We start from the raw sequence: 17,045 nt of genomic DNA, 5'->3' as shown, positions 1-17,045 counted from the left end.
GTCATGCAAAATTAGTTAATCTTGGATGGAACCACTAGTCTCTTATGAGTGTGTGTATAGAACAATTATATAAAAAGTAGGATTGGCAAACCCAAGATTATCAAATCTTTATCATCAAGCTAATCTTTCATTTTAGATGTGGACCTCCCTTATAAACAATTAATTTAAATTATTCTTGTACTTCATGACAGTTGCCACAAGAGTAAGGATATCTTGTAGGGTTTTTTGCAAATATAGCCATCCACATTATCTGTTCCTCTCATGTCTCTCCTCCTGCAATTTTTGCCTTCAGTGTGAGTATGCATGGCTAGTTTTATTTCCCCCCCTCCGTGGTTTTGCTTGCTGTTGTGTGGGTTTCTTTTTTAACAGGTAAAGACTAAAACCTCTGAAGACTAATCTCCTTTGGAGTTCTTAAACTTGGTACAGGGAAATGACAAGTGAGAATTTTTTTCAAGTAAAAGACTGATTATCCTGATAATTCTCTCCTAGAAGCTTAAATGTCTTTGCTTAACGTAATACTGAACTCCTGATAAGCAAAACTTAGTCATACTGATTAATCATCCATGTATCACCTTGTTTCGCAGTCCATGCGAACTCTGACAGAAATGGAAAACCTGCAGGAAGAACTAAAGCATCAGAAAGAGCAAACTGATCTCCAGAAGAACATGCTAGCAGAAAGAGAAGAAAAACTGCAAAACACTGAAGAAAAACTAACTAAAGAAATAGATGAGCTGAAAGAAAAGGCAAGTACAGTAAAACAACTACTCTTAGAACTAACTTAGGTAGCCCGTGATAATTTGCACTGTTTCTACTGTTCAAATAGATGATGTCATGGTGATACAAGTTAGCAACTGATTTCTTCTGAATGAAGAGGAATTCTTGCTAATAGTTGTGTTCATTTTTGTCCTATAGATGGACAAGCTGAATCAAGAACTAAACTTGGTAACTAAGGAAAGACACCAGCTGCTGGATGAAATGAAAGAAAAGACTGAGAGTGAAAGTAGTAAATTTCAAGAGCTGGAGAAACAGAGTTATGTGTTAGCACAGGAGAGAGACCAGCTCCAGAAAATGCTGGAAGATATTCGGGCAGAGAAGGATGAACTGGAGGTCAACCTACATGAGAGTGTTGAGAAGGTGCTTTAATCTGTAATAAAAGTATAATAGCTGTGAATGAGAGGTAGAGGAAGGTGCTTAATTCTTGAAGCTGTTTTTAATAGTATCTTTCTGGGTGTAAAACACTAATTGTTTGAAGAATATCAATATATTTTATTTATTGTCTTGTGGAACTGTATATAAAGCTGTACGTAAATTGTCTTTCATAAATCTTATCCGAGGATGCTTTATTTAGGTTTTTTGGGGGGTTTTTTGTTTTTTAAATGAGGAACAGGAGAGCACACAGGTTTAATTACCAAAAAACTTAACAGGTATTTTCTTATGAACTTGATGAAATGGCATGTTTTGCAGTTGAGCTCCAAGGCTGAAACTGAAACAGGCAAGCTCTCTAGGCATTTTTAATTTTCCTTCTGGACAAGGCATCTCTTAACAGGTAGCTCAGTTTAATGACTGCTTACTGAAATGGTCTGGTAGCGTCTATTGAACAGCAGCTCCTATTCAGGCATTTGGTAATCGTTTCAACAATCTGTAGTTGATTTTAAAATCTATGACAGGAGGAGAATCTTACTCTTGCTACCAGCATCTTCTGAATGGTCCAATCCACCTATTCTTGAGTGTTGGTTTTCTTGCTGTGAAACTTCAGCTTCACCTAAAACTCAGTGTTTAATTTAAATTATTATAGGGCTGGTATTCCTTTGTCAAAGACATTTTTTCAAAGTACTCTGACAACAATTCAAATGATAAATTGTTTCAGATTGACAAGCATCTAGAAATTACTTACTGTGAAACCACACTCAAATCACTTCTCTGCCCTGTTACTCATCCATGTAATAGGGACTGCAGAAAACAAGTCCAAGTGTGTTTGTAGAACACTGTGTAATTATTTACATTGACAAATACTAAGGATTTATGAATATTCTAGTTGACAGGTTTTGCTTTCACTAAGCAAAACCTTCTCAAAGACAAAATGTTAATACAGTTTCTGGAACTAAAGCAGCTTGTTAGTGCTAAGTATTTTGACTCCTACATATATTGAGTGGCCTAGTTTGTGCAAAATAAATTCACATGCTAGCTCAGAACTTAATTTTATTTCCTTTGCACTGTGTTTTACTCCAGATCCTTGAAACTGAAAAGGAATTGAAGCGACAACAAGAACTCTTCAACAATGAGAAGAGCAAATCTGAAGACAGGGAAGAACAATTGTTAAAGATTCAGAGGCGGTCAGAAATCCTAGAGGACAGCCTAACAAACAAGGTAATATATTTATTTTTTGGCTTCCTAATCTGCATTTCTGTTTTCTGATGTTTTATCACTAATGTGCTAAACTTTTGCTTAAGATGAGTCCTACTAAAATCTCAGAGCATCATTTTTATAGGTGCTATAACAAGCAGAAACATGGACAAAGGCTTTTGTACAAGTTTCTCTGGTGTTACTATTTCTAAGCATCACTAATTTGTCTTGGCCTGATAACTAACTGGGTTATCCGGTCTATTAGAGTGGACATATGGATGCAAGCTCAATAAACAGTAACTTTATATGTGCTTTAAAAGGTACGCTATAGACAGTATGAACCTAAATGGGTTTGGAATTTTTCATGTTTTGGACACTTTCAAACTGTTGTTCAGAACATACTGTGTTTAGCTATTCCCAACTCAGTTTACTTGCAGTTTTCACCTCTTTGCTTTTGACCTGCCAAGCTTTTTATTTGTGTCCAGAACAAGCAATATAATTACAGATTGCTTCAGGTTAGCAGATGCATTATTGTTCTATTCATTAGAGCAGATGGAAAGAAAATTACATTGTCCATCTCTTATGCGAACCTTCAATTTTTTTTTTGCTTTTGATGTGGACATGGGATGACTACTCTTTTGTTCCTTTTTTCTTGCTTTAGTGAAGACCAAAACTGACTGAAGCAGAGCTCTACAGGTGTAATGCTGTTCCTTTCTTTTAATTTCTTTTCACAGGTGATTAGAACTTTTTTAAAACTCTTCTTGAATTTTTTTTCTTTAACTGTAGATCCACCAGTTAACTGAGACACTAAATAGTGTATCATCTGAAAAAGACCAGTTATTGGCTGAAAGAACTAGTCATGCTTTCCAACTTCAAGAACAGATCTCATCAATTAATCAAGAAAAAGATGAGCTACAGAAACTTCTCCAGGATGTCAGGTCTGAGCGGGACCAGCTCAAGATAGAATTGCAAAAAAATTCTGAGATGGTTGGTGTTGCAAGTTGCATACCTAACTTATGAATGACTTCTTATCTTTTTGAGTGGTACCTAAATATTTATGCGTTTATTTTAGTGCATTGAAACAAATGCAAAACTGGAATGTGCTCTGGACCAACTGAAATGGAAAAACCTGAATGACCTGTCAGTTCAAGTGAACACACTTGATAATGCAGAACAGAGGTATGATGACAGCCTGAAGGAAAAAACCTTGAAAATTAAGGTAAACTACTTCTCTGCTTATGTAAGTGTAGATGTTAAACCTCTTATGTGGAGCATAAACCTTGCTTCTGTGTATAATGTGTAAAATTGCTAGTACATCTTGCATACATCTTGCTATGATGCTACAAGCCATGGGGCAGATTGGTGTGTTACTGTTCAGTGACGGTGCATCCCGTTCTGAGAACTTGAATTGCGATTCTGCATTTAGACATCTCACTTGATTTCGTTATTGTCCAGCTGAAAATAACTGGTAATGTAAAAGTGCCTCACCATTTTTTTTTTTTGCAAAATTACAAAAATACTTTCCCTTCCTCCCTCCCCCGCCCCCTTCCACCCCCAATAAATTTGGCTTCACTAAGTAGCACCTTCTCTTCTCAAAATAGAGAAGTCCTGTAATTCCTCAGTGTTAATTAGCTGTCCTGAGTACATCCCACTACGGATGTGAGTACCACTAACTTATCAAGAATATAAACCAAGATTTTGGGATATGTATGAAATAACATGAAGCTCACCATTGTACTGCAGTCTGCACAAATGTGCAGCAGAATCAGGGACCATTTAATACCTGCTAGAAAAGCCTAATGGCTTCTTCAGTTGACACCAAAAGTTATAAAGAAAGAGCTGAAACTGTTCTGCAGTTTTGTCTTCTCCATTCACACCAGTTATGCTACGTCAGCAGCAGGGAGCTAATAATGAGGTGCAGACAACATCATTTAGGACCCTCAGTTGCAGCGTTCCCTTCTGAGTCATAGCTGGGAGCTTTCCAAGTGATTGCTGGTGTATGCACACAATAAAAAGGATCCTATATTTATGGGAATAAATAATAAGTATTACTAATATGTGGAAGTTTCTTCTGCAAAATATTACTGATGTCATCATCACATTAGTATTCAAAAGACTATCTGCTCATATGGATGTTGAAAATAGACCAGATTGCCATATGAATGTTACCTTTTCTTTTAATGTTCAAAAAGGATATTTATCACTCCAGGGCACAAGCTAATCTAGAAAAAAACTATCATAATAAGCAAGCTGATCTTATCTGCTGCAATGTTTCTTGTGTCATTTCTTAGATATCTTGTGTTAGTGCCTGTTGGATGACAGGCAGTTACTATGTCAGCCCCAATGTTTTCATGGGTGTGGGAGAATTAGTAAATCCTGTTTTTTGTTTTTGACTGACAACCAAAGATGGAGGCGGTACTGGCTAATAAACTTCGACTGACTTTCTTGCTCCAGAACGTCTAATGTAGCTTCAAATAAGCAATACTTGAAGTGCAGTTTACTGAGTGCCTTGGCATCTGTTCCATTTCTCAGCCTTCTCACTGCCTGGTCACATCTGCCTTTATGGAAGGTGAGGAGAGCTTTCCTAGAAAAGATTTTGACAAATGTTAGTTAAAGGAAGAGAAGGGGCGGAGTGCTAGGAACAATCTGCCTGGCAGATGAATACACTATGAAGCCCAAAACCAAGAGACATGATCTTTTTCCTTCACCGAAGGACTGACAGAGCAGGTCACCTGGGAGCCTGTCATGACAGCAGTCCAGCAGGCAAACTCTGGATGGGCAGCAAATTTGGTGTCTCTCTTCATATAGGTCTTGATGTGGCCAGAAAATCTAGATCATGAAAATAATTTGAGCTTGTAAAATGTGCTTTTCTGGAGAACTAAGAAATCCTCTGCTTTTGGTCTGGCTCAATGTTTTTGTCATATTTCTACAGTGTGTCAAAACTGAAATCTTAGTCTTGCATCTTTTCTGTTGTAAAACCAATACATGCTCTAGGGGGTTGTCCTGGAATCTGATGATTTGTTTTAAGTTTCTGTTTAAAGCTAATCACTTTATTTCTCTTTTCTTTATTATGACTGACTGAATTTGTTTACCTTGCACTTAGGAGCTTCTTGAGAAATTTCCAAACATGGGGAAGAGATATGAATGTCTCTCTACAATGTCTCTTAATCTAAAGAATGAACTGAATAGTCAGAAAGCACTGATAGCTGTGATAYTGGCTCAGCTTTCATCGGAGCAGACTAAACAAGTCAAAAGGCTTCAAACTGAAAACGAGAAAATAAATGGTCATCTACAGAGTTTACTAAACAAACTGAAGGTACCAACTTAATGCCAAATGTGTAGATAGCTTTATATTACTTTGTTTTATACTTTTGCTTAATAAGCTCTTTAATATTAAGGCTAGGATTCTTTATGCTCTAGCATAGATTTTACTGAATGCATGCCTCATGGAAACTTGAGCTGATAGTAAACCCTTTACAATCCTGGAAAAGTGAATTTCTTAATCAACCTTAATTTCTGACCGTAGCTGAGCTTCTTTGCAGAGTATTATTTCATTGACATTAGTTAGTGAGAAGGTAAGTTCTGTTTCTGTGCTCCCCAAATAAAACTATGGACCCCTGAGTGCACATATCACTGCAGGGAACAAAAGGGAGGCATAAGACCTTAGAGATGTTTGTTTATTCTGTGAACCCATTTAGTAGTCCAATACATGTGTGGCCTTGCAGACCTTTCCTAAGGTGCAGTACAGTGGAGAAACTGATTCAAATAATAATTAAAAAAAACCCTAAGAGAAATTAAGAAAAAATTCCTGTGAACTTGTGCAGAAGCAATGTTTGTTTTTTGTTTTTTTTTCCCCTGTTCCTTTATCTACCATGAAAGGTGGGGTTTAGCTTGTTAGCTTGTTTTCTTGGTAATAAAAATACTGGGCATAGTCTTGAGAGGATAAGTCAGTCATCTTCATAAATATCCATTGGCTTAAAAAGTTTAACAAGCTTTCCGAAAAACCTGATCTCATCATTTCAGATAGGCTGTAGTTTGTTATCTTTTATCTGTAGATGCCTTTCAACTTTTATGGCAGAAATGTTTGGGATTGAAGTAGTGAGCTCAGTCAGAATAAAGCTTTAAATCAGCATGGTGGTGATATTCTTGCAAATAATCTATACCTTTCACAACTGCAGAATAGAATAAGAATAGCAAAGAATACTTCATTTTGCCTTTTGAAGTCTAGGTGCATGGAAGGCTCTCCATGCATAGAGCCTTTTAGGCTTTTTGGCTTTTTTAGAAGTCAACAGAAAAAAACTGCATACTCTGGAAATGCTGACCCAGCTGAATATCTTATGTGCTGTATATCAATGTCACATATGAACTTAATTTTCTTAGTCACACCTCAGTCATCTTGGGAATCTGTGGACTGGGAGAGTGAGTAAACTGCTGAACTACAGAATCTGGAGTTTTAGCTGAGTACAAGGTACTATTTTGAAGCATGCTCACTGATACATCCCTGTGCTCTTGTAACAGTTTCTTTTCAGTCGTGTTTGCTGGAAGAAGGGAGATTATCATACTACTGTTAACAAGTATGAAATGGAATTGCTTCAGGAGAAGAGAAAACAAGATCAGCTACAAACTCAAATTCAGTGTCTCAAGAAGGCTTGTTTGAACCAGAGAGAAATATCTTCTCAAGATTTGAACATCAATGAATTGCCACAGAATTTGCGCTTGGATGCAGAGGTAACATTTGTAACAAATTCCAGACAAAAGCAGATCTATAGACCCGCATATTGTGGGGCGTGGGGTAGTGTGAATGTGCTAGTCCAGTGGGCATTGCTTTTATCTGTGCAAACCTCACCTGGGGGGGGGGGGAAAGCACCAAATTCATATCTTTTTGTGCTACTAACTCAATAGAAGTGAAGGCTATGTTTTTATAAAGTGACCCAAAGTGAAATTATTATAAAATAATGGGAGTGATATTTACTTGCTGTGTAAAAGTCATTTTAAAATGAGGTAGTATTTTAAAACATGAGGTAATCTTTTACTAACATGCTTTCTCCCTGTCTGCGCCCCCAGCACAAACCCACACCCACCCATCTCTGCTGCCAGTATAGATTGTCTTTTCATTTTCCCAACAGGATGTAATTCAAATACAGTGAACTTTCTTGTAACCTAGCAAACATGGAGTAACTAGAAGCTAAAAGTCTTCCTGTAAATCTTAATAGTTAAGAGGCCAAAATGTATGTTTCAGTGGGTCTTTTATTTACCAAAGCAATGTTTAAACCTGGCCCTTTCTTGCTTCATTTTCAAACTGCTTTTTTATTTTTTTATAAAGAATATTCTCAAAGATGTATCAGAAATGGAAAGCGAACTTCTCAGCATAGAGGCAGAGTTACAGCATGAAGAAAGCACTAGAAAAGAAACGATGCAATTTTGGGAGGCTTGTTCAGGAACTCACTGTGATGCAGAAGAACTTAAAGATGGGTTAAAGAAAGACAATGAAAGGCTTTTACAAGTTATTAATTTCTGGACTCCTAAAGTAAAGGTAAAAAGTTCATCATTTCCTTCATCAGAAATGTAGTTTGTGTAAGCCATCTAAAAATCTCCACTATCTGGTTAAAAAACAAACATTAAAAAACCTCAAAGGATCTTTAAGTTTACTCTTCAAGTATTATCAGCACTTAATATCTTTGTACTTAATTGTAAAAGGTAGAGATATTTAGAAAGTTTTAAAGGCTTTTTTTCCCCTTTCTCCTCCATGCATCCCAACTTGGAAATTTGCTTTTAAAAACCTTTCTGGGAAACAACTGATGGCTTTGTCTTTTTCTTAATAGAATGAATCCTGGAAACTGTGTTGGAAATTGTTACATAGCTTTGCTTATAGAACTTTGCAGCCTGATGCAATCACTTCTTTTTCTTAAGATTTTTTGCCCACAAGGCTGTCTATTCTCCCAGTCAACTTCAGAAATGGCTAAAATAGTTTCTATAAAACTTAATTGTAGTCAATATTCTTGCCCCTCTTCTACTTTCAAAAGATAAGTTATTCTAGAGGTGGTTCTGCCTTCATTACCCTCTTTTTTTTCCCTCCTCTTACCCTGCTGCCCCTCACTTTATTTTCTCTGGGGAAAAAAGACTAGGAAGTTGTTCTATTTGGTTAGAAAGTACATTATGATAACTTTGTATAATTTCATATGCCTTTAAACTTAAACCCTGCTTAAGAACATATTATGGGAGGGAATCCAGTACCTACTGGTTAGTTGTTGGGAACAGTCTTCCTAATTCCCAGCATAAACTTGGTCCTGGTCTGTTCAGTGTTAGTTCTTGTACTTGCATTGGCCTGAAGTATGAAGAGCTCATCTCCTTCCTTCCATGTTCTGATTCGGTGCTATCCCACTAAGTTCAGCCCATTTCAAAAAAAGCTGTGCTGCTTGTATAAGAGTAATAGCCAGCTTTGACTTTGGGGGTTCCCCAAAGTTGGCAGGCTTTTCAAAAGAATTCCTTGATGCATGTATTTTATAGTTCAAAGCCTTTAAATAAAGGAAAAAAAAAAATCCAGTATAATTCTGCCATTTGCTGACAAGTGTGGAGTTTTGTGGAGTTTTTTCTTTATCTGACATGCAAGGCATAGGGGTCACTAGAATAGTCCAATGTTGTTTCTCAAATACTTTCGCTTATTGTAGTCAATTAATATACTCTAGTAAAAACTTCGTCAAGCTATTGTTCTTTCTATGCTACTTGCATTCAAAAGTCTCTCCGCTATAGTTCCTTTATTTCTGTAATGTTAGAATTTGAGTTAATGCAGAAAGATTGGCAAGTTTGTATTTCCTGCCCCACCCCCACCCCCCCTTTAGAAATAAAACCTAGCTTTCATTTCATTCCAGTGATTCTATTTCTGGTAATAAGCACTTTCAGTTGTGATGCTGAAACAAGAACGTGACACTAACGCAAGCCAAGTTGCTTCATTTCTTTACTTATCTTATTTCTAGCTGGTTCAAAAATGATTTCAAAGTTAGTTATGTGATGTTACTTAATTTCAGGTACTCCTTCAGCTTTCTTCAGAACTGGATGCCAAAACTGCTGATTATTGTAAAAGAGCTGATGTTGAATGGAAACTAAGAAAAGAGAAAACTGAAGAGTTGCTTCAGGAGCTGAACAATATTAAAGAACAACTGGCACCTGGTGCCTCTGCCAGTCTTGTTTTAGAAGAAGAAAACTATAGACTTCATAACAAACTGAAGGCTGCAGAACAAGATATAAAGGTACAAAACTTGTTTCTAAAGAAAACTGTTCTGATGCTTGACTTCCAAGTAAGGGTACTTCAAACTGAGAAGAAAATAAATTGGGATTTGATGGTAACTGTAAATCTGTGCCTCAACACTGGCCCAGAGCACACTTGAGTTCTTGTAGCTGCTTCTTATACTCAAAGTAGAATTTCAAGCTCTATTGCCTATAACATGAGTTACTTAAATTGACTGTGTTCTATATACAGATAGATGTCAGTCTAGAAACCCCCATGAAATGCTCCCAGTTGTTTCTGAAGTATTAATTCTAATATAATATTGTGATAGTGGTGATGTTTCCTTTAGGTATATGGTACTTACTATGTCGGACTGGGAACTGGAGTAGGGTTTTTTCTCCCCCTTTTCTGCTCCCCAATTCTAGGAATCGGACATCCCTTTTAAGAGGGGGTGGGGGGATTAGAAATAACTAGATTAGAACTCAAGCTGGCAACTAGATACCAGAAACTTTTCCCTGTACCACTTTCTTAAATATCACAGTTACCCTTGCTCAAAGCAGTTTGTTTAAAAATAAATGACATTCAGTGTTCCAGAGTACTAGATGTCAAAGTCAGGTGGACAGCACTAGACTGTGTATGGCAAGTGTTGGTTTTTAAAATTAAAAGATAACCATATGCTGTTACACTGATATAACTCTTGACATAACTTCTCATAACTGGCTGATATTCCTCAAAAGGCTATGGAATTAAAAATCCAAAAGCTGGAAAATGTAATAAATGAAGTAGGAAAAAATGTCCAAGAGAAGGATGACAGGATAAACAAGTTACAAGAACAGATAAGAATGAAAACAGCTGCAAGTGAGCTCACTCAACTTCAGGCCAAACTAAACGAGACTGAGAAGTGCCTCAGAAGAACCTTAACAGAGAACCAGAGTCTCCAGGTATGAGCAAAATACTTTACTCCTCATATTCTCCACTGATGTGTCTGGGAGGGAGCATGCCTGAAGAAAAAGGCTGTAGAAGAAATGTAGCACTTGAGAGTTAATTTACTGTGCTGTAGAGTGCTTTTAGAGGTGAGTGCATTACTCTAGTACAGATTTTCACAGCTGACCAATGCAGCTCTCAGACAAAATTTGGAGCCTGTGTTACCACATTAGAAGTTAAAGCTATCGCTTGTACAAAATGATGCATTTCTAAAACACTAAGCAGCAAATATTTTAAATTTTGAAACTAAAGCATGGATTGTTTTTCTACATAATCTATTTGCATATTAGTTCAAAATTCCCAGACTTATATGTGCAAGCAAGTCAACAAAAACTGCAAAAATATGGTTGCACTCAAAACACCAGAGTCTGGATGTCAGTGTCATTGCATTGCCAACTAATATTATGGTGCTACCTGGTAATGCAGGTGGGCTCTTACTCAAAATAACTTTCTGCTTCTAATCTTGTACAGCAAAATCTGGTAGGCCATAATAATGGTACAAACCAAGCAGCCCCCAAATTCATTACTAATAAGTAACAATCCTTTCTTCATACTAGATCTCTTCTTTTCTATTTAGGCAAAATTAGATAAAGGTGCTGAGTTGTACAAAGAAGAAATTGATCATCTCAAAATGCAGCTGGTAAAATATGATATGGAAAGAATGAAACAATCCAACTCTTTTGACAAGAAGTAAGTTAAACTTTAACAAGGTAAAACTTGAACTGCTTAGTTCTCTTATGTTGTGGAAAAAATCAGAAGCTATGTTCATTTTTAGATATCCTTGGTTTTAATTCTAGCTGAATTCCAAAGAAAGATTAAAAACTGTATACATCTGAGTCAGGTTGATTGCCCAACTCCTTCCCAACACATCCACAAATAAATTTCAACCAACACATGTTCAGCCATAAACCAAATAACTGTTCTGACTAGAAGTGAGGAGAAAGCAGTTAATAAGCATTCTGCATCCTTCCCCTCTGGTGAACTACACAGAGAATAATTCTAGTCCAGTTTTGTTTTTCTGCGCTTCACCTAAAATCTAACTGACAACCAGATGAGGTGTTTATCTCCTTTTACCTGTATAACTTGGATTTGTTCCTATTTAACAGCTCATTTGGAAATCGAACTAGCTCTCTGGCAACTTTAATAACTATTAAGCTGTACAAAATAGTGGTTTCTTTTCTCCCCTTTCCCCAATATAGACTTGCTAATTATAAAGCTCTTGCGGAACACCAAGAAGAACAGTTGAGAAAACTAAAAGAAGAACTTAGAAGAGCACAGCAAGAGCAAGATGTTACAGGTAAATTCAAGATAAATATAAGGGACTCTTTCATGTTACACATTCGATTTTAAGGTTACATAATTGAAATCCAGATCAAGATGTAGGCTTTTTATCCCAAACTGGTATGAGGAGGATTGAATGCTTTGGAAGAAGAGACGTAAGATAAAATGGGATAGCTGCTTTTACACTGTATTAGAATCACTGCAGTTTGAGGGTGTTTTGTTGGGGGTTTTTTGGTTCTGTATGTTGTTTGTTGGTTTTTAATTTCTCTAGCTGAGTTTGCAGGTGCAGCGTGATAAGAAATTACAAGATCCTTCTTTTTTTTGCAACTTCAGATTTTGCTTATGCAGTTTTGTCTAAGAGCCCTGATGAGTTCTGTGGCTTGTGTTGCCATTTCTTCCTTGATTGATTTCACAAATAAATAGCTAGTTCTACCCCTAATCATGACATAATTGAAGCTGCAACTATTTTGACTCTAAATGACCCGATGGAGAGTCTTTTAAGCTGCTTAATATCTCCCTGGCAGTGCAAATACTAGTGTGCAGGTGTATAATAGTGTATAATATATATTAGTGGTATAGTATATAATATATTGTATATAATAGTATATAATAGCTGTTGTAATGGCACTTGTAATCTAGTCAAGTTTTACAAGACGATAGGAAGGAATCTTTTATAGTCATGGCTTAAAATATATTGATTTGATTTTTAAGTACTGTCCACATAACACATTTGTATAAACTATTCTCTAGTGGTGTCAGAAAAAGAAGCTCCTCAGCAATCACAAATACCCCTTACTTGTGGTGGTGGCAGTGGGATTGTGCAGAGCACACAAATGCTTGTTTTAAAATCTGAACAAGCTAAACTACAGAAAGAAAACTTGCAGTTGAAGAAACAAAATGATCTTCTGCTAAGGTAAGTATAAAGCTGATCAGCAACATGTCAAATATTTTGTTGCTATTTAACTATGCATGCTGTAACTGTTTCTTTTGGGGAAATCTATAGAAGAGTAACTAAATTAAATCTAAATGTAAGACCTAAAAGAATCTAGCAAATCTAAATCTTTAAAGTTAGTGAATTATTGCTTATATTTATCAATCTAGCCTTGAGCTTTAAACTGCTTTCTTTTGTAACAGCTTTTTTAAAAATGGGTTTATCAAAAGCCAGAAAAAGTACTTTGTTTAAAAGTTATATGAAAAAATTGTGGCATGGATACTTAACCATTAAAAAGAAAAAAAAAAACAAAAAAACACCCTTATGCCTTCTAGATAACACTGATATTGCTATACTAGGAGGCTTGCATTGCTATGCATGCAGTAGGTCATCTGAAGGTACAGGATCTGTCCTGTCTGGATTTTTTTCTTTACCTAAAGAAATTAGTTTAGATTTTTCTCTTCGTTATGTGTTCTTCCTTTTTTCCTGTTCAGTAATGAGCTTCAACTGAAAGAGGAACTTAGAAAATGGAAAGAAAGAGCACTAAAACTGAAAGAACGATCTTCAAGAGAAACTACTCGGGAGACAATACCAAGGTCTCCAAGGAAAACAGTTCCATACTCTCTTAAAGAGCAAATGCCTTCTCCCTCTGAGAAACCTATTTCTCAGGAAACTGTGACTCAGGACACATCAAAGCCTCTGCCACTGACTTGTCCAACGAATTTCTTTGATAATTCCAACTTAGGTACACTAACAGGTACATAACGCAGTATTGTCCTCTTATTAAGATTAGTAGAGACAAAACATAAAGGGTGGTCTGTGAACAAGAGCAAGTGACCTGTACTTTCTCTATTCAAACCTGAAATTTGCACAGTAACACAATTTTTTTGAATGCCTAGTCATTTGATTGTTGAAGGGTTGACCAGCTGAAGCCGTGAAGGTTATGCATGCACTACAGATCCTGAATACCTGCATTGATCTTCAGGGTCTGAATGTCCAAGACATTTTTTTCCCCTTTTGCTGCAGTGGAAGTGTTGATAATTGCTGTAACAGGTGAATAAGTAGGATATCCTATTACTGGATAGATAATCTGGAATGTTTTGTTGCTTAGCTTTATGTTAAGCACAGACTCCTGGCAAAATTGAGTCTCATGGACCACTCTGTCATTTATGCAGTGTTAACTGCTAGTTAACTGATTTCTAAACTTCTTTATCAAGATGGTAGATTTTGGTCTTTGACATTGAATCTGCCAGTCTGCCTTCCTCCAGCTGCAATAACAGTAGTTTTGGTATTTTCCTCTCCCTCAGCCTTACTCATGATTTATTTCTGCCCTAGTGACTTCTGGGGAAGTCTTCTAGTGGTCTGTACTAGCATATTAAAACTACTGCCTTCATTGTTACGCTTTGTTTTAAAGACTTAGACTCCAGCAGCTATGCTGAAGACTTTATCAGTTTGAGGTATTAATGACAGACTGCCAGAAAGAATATGATTCAACTTGTTGCTATCTCTTGTGGTGGCCAACCAGCTAATAGTACAGGCTTCTTCAGAATGTCATGTTCCCATCTTTGAGATCAGAGGCAAGCTTTGATAGGTGACATCTAAAACACTAGTCAGGATTAAATTGCTGTATTCTTACTGCTTGTACAACTGGGAAAGTTTGTGTTACTTTAATGTTCTTGTTTTCTACATAGATACACGACCTGCAGGAATAGAGCCTACAGAGGAACACCTTAAGCATTGGTTTGGAACTTCAGAAAGAGATAAAGCCCCCGATTGTACCACCCAATAAAGGTGTTGTCTGTAAGCTGTCTCTACAGCCAGAGTCTGCATACACAGAAGATAATTGCTTCAGGTGAAAAGCCATCATCCTCTTCTACAAATTGTAGAAAGAGCTCTGGTAGCATATAAATCCCTTGCTTATTGGAGCTGCTGCTTCCTGTGGTTGGAAAAGCTGAAATAGCACATACATGGAAAAGCAGGAATGCTGCCTGCAACCTGCCAATGCTGCAGTTTTACCTTGGTCTTTTTTCTTTTTTTTTTTTTGAATGGCAAAGATAGCAAAGCCTATGTACTGAAAAGAAGATGGAACAGGGATGGATCAAAAATAATCTACTGTGAAACTTCTCAATCTTAAACTTTTCATTCTGTCATTCGTAAAACAGCCCTTCTCCAGGCTGATTTTTGTATCTGGATGATATTGAAGTGGAAAGAACTGTTCTCATTAGTTTTTGTTCCTCGGGATCTGTTTTTGTATCATGTTTTCATAAGCCCATGGGAGTGGTGTTTTCACCACAATTTTAACCCTTGTATCTGGACACTGTAACTGAAATTATTAGTTTTCTGTTTATAGGGCACACAATCAAGGTTTCACGTTTAAAATCCTTTACAATACTTCAGCAGCTCTGTCACTTATGATGCCAAAAATAACTGCATCTTTAAATATACTTCCAGTTCCTGTGCAGAGTTGGACATCTGAATTTTTTTAACAACTCATGGAGCTAACTGTTGGCAGGTTTTTCTGTTCACTAGAGGAGCAGAAACACTGTGGACAACTTGAGCTGCAAGAAAGACTCTTTATATTTTACCGTCCTATTTATCTGCATTGTGAGGCCTATTTCTCTTTGTATTTTCTGTGTAAGAAGGTTTGTTTGATAATAAACTTGAACATGTTAAGTATTTAAAAATATTTTTGTGTTACTTCAATTTTGTGGAGACAGGATGATTAAGAATCTTAATTTCATCACTTCCATCATAATTATGTTTCTTGTCCATCTCCTCTATAGCTTCTCTACAATAATCACTTTCTGCAGCAGTATGTATTGTTTGATTAATGTGTGTGTGCGTATATATATATATATTTTTTTTTTCCCTGACACAATCTTTCCTCTGTCAGGAAATGTTTCAAGTTTGAAAGACTAAATTCCCACCTCCCAGCTAAATAGGAATTTTGTGCTCAAAACCTGAGCTTCACTCCTTGAAGAATGGAATCATTGTGAGATGACATAGTCACGGCTAACAAAAACGCTTGCATCAAAAGCATGCATACTTAAATAAAAATATGGAAATAAATAATAATGGAAATAAAGATCTAAGTGGTGCTAGATCTCTCCTTAAGTATTCCATTATGGGCTAGCCATAATTGTGAGCAAATAATAATACTGATGTGTTCCTGAGCATGCAGCAATTAAATATTTACTGAAATAGCTCAGGGTTTTTTAAGCTGCTGCTTTCTTGGAACAGTTGCACAAGAATTACTTAGCTGACAGATCTTTACCAAAGACCCAGCTGTCTATTTACCTTGAACTGCTGGTAACTGCTGATTGCCAGGACTGCAAAGAAGTTGCAGGTGTTTGTAGCTCTAAACCTTTGGAGGGTGTTTTGGAAAGCTTTTAAAGAAATTGCTAGCCAAAAATACACAAGTTCTGGATCCCATTATGGAGTCTGGCATTACGGTATGTTGTTTCACACCACAGCCGTAGATATGCTGGAGAAATTATTTCCCTGGCAGAGTGATAAACACAAAGCATTGCTTAGAATTTCCTTTGGCTACTAGCTTCTCTTTTCATTCCCTTCACTCTAATATTATAATAAATGACTAAAATTAAAACTGACTTTTTCCCTCCAGAAGGAAAATGAGGTATAGAGCTGCCTTGTTCTTAACACAGTTCAAAATTATTTTCTTAACTCTTGCTTGCTGGAACACTTCTAGAATTAGAGATTTTCTGGTGACCTGAGCTGAAGAACAGAAACCTATTACAATAGGTCCATGCCTGGATTCGGTAGGTAAAAGGTTAGGGACAGGAAGAGAAATGCTTTTAGAAACCTAGTCATTAACTGCTTCTCAGTTACTGGGGAGATGACTTAGAAGCTAACAGTTCAGCAGCAATACAAAATAAGTTCAATGCTACTGAGCTGTATTTTGTGTATGTGGGGGGGGCTTTTGTTTCTTTTTTCTTCTAAGCTTACCTACAGCAATGACTCTTCTGAGGGAAATGTGCTTAACTGAAATTCAGCAGGATTCCAAATTTAAGAATACTATTGGAGTGCTTTGGGTCTGGCGTGAACTCATAATTCAATTACTTTGTCCTAGAATTTTCCATTATGTTAATTCTTCTTTAACAGATACAAACTAAAGAGTCAGATACAAATTTGAAAAAATAAGTTGGTAAATAACCAAGTAAGAAAATTAAACAAAACTTCTCATGCAAGGATTGTCCTAGTTTGAATTTTGGTGACTGGCATAGTTGAAAACTGCTTTGGAAAAAACACATTCTTTTTTTG

The 17,045-nt window shown here is 36.6% G+C and overlaps 1 protein-coding gene across 1 annotated transcript in view; it reads left to right on the top strand.

The window, feature by feature from the left end:
* The window catches only part of CENPE (centromere protein E), a 39,342-nt gene extending 23,952 nt beyond the window's left edge, over window positions 1-15,390 (top strand). The window contains exons 30-44 of the mRNA XM_026078407.1: window positions 585-743; window positions 913-1,134; window positions 2,230-2,367; window positions 3,130-3,330; window positions 3,416-3,562; window positions 5,447-5,659; window positions 6,862-7,071; window positions 7,667-7,876; window positions 9,369-9,590; window positions 10,306-10,509; window positions 11,130-11,242; window positions 11,752-11,849; window positions 12,584-12,746; window positions 13,259-13,521; window positions 14,456-15,390. Of these exons, the coding sequence (XP_025934192.1) occupies window positions 585-743; window positions 913-1,134; window positions 2,230-2,367; window positions 3,130-3,330; window positions 3,416-3,562; window positions 5,447-5,659; window positions 6,862-7,071; window positions 7,667-7,876; window positions 9,369-9,590; window positions 10,306-10,509; window positions 11,130-11,242; window positions 11,752-11,849; window positions 12,584-12,746; window positions 13,259-13,521; window positions 14,456-14,553 (2,661 nt within the window). The 3' untranslated portion in view covers window positions 14,554-15,390. The remainder of the gene's footprint in view (window positions 1-584; window positions 744-912; window positions 1,135-2,229; window positions 2,368-3,129; window positions 3,331-3,415; window positions 3,563-5,446; window positions 5,660-6,861; window positions 7,072-7,666; window positions 7,877-9,368; window positions 9,591-10,305; window positions 10,510-11,129; window positions 11,243-11,751; window positions 11,850-12,583; window positions 12,747-13,258; window positions 13,522-14,455) is intronic.
* Window positions 15,391-17,045: the final 1,655 nt, after the last annotated feature.

Source organism: Apteryx rowi, unplaced genomic scaffold, assembly GCF_003343035.1.
Source record: "Apteryx rowi isolate R43461 unplaced genomic scaffold, aptRow1 scaffold_48, whole genome shotgun sequence".
NCBI lineage: Eukaryota > Metazoa > Chordata > Aves > Apterygiformes > Apterygidae > Apteryx > Apteryx rowi.
Note: the sequence above shows the minus strand (reverse complement) of the source record. Positions and strands in the feature narration are given on the sequence as shown.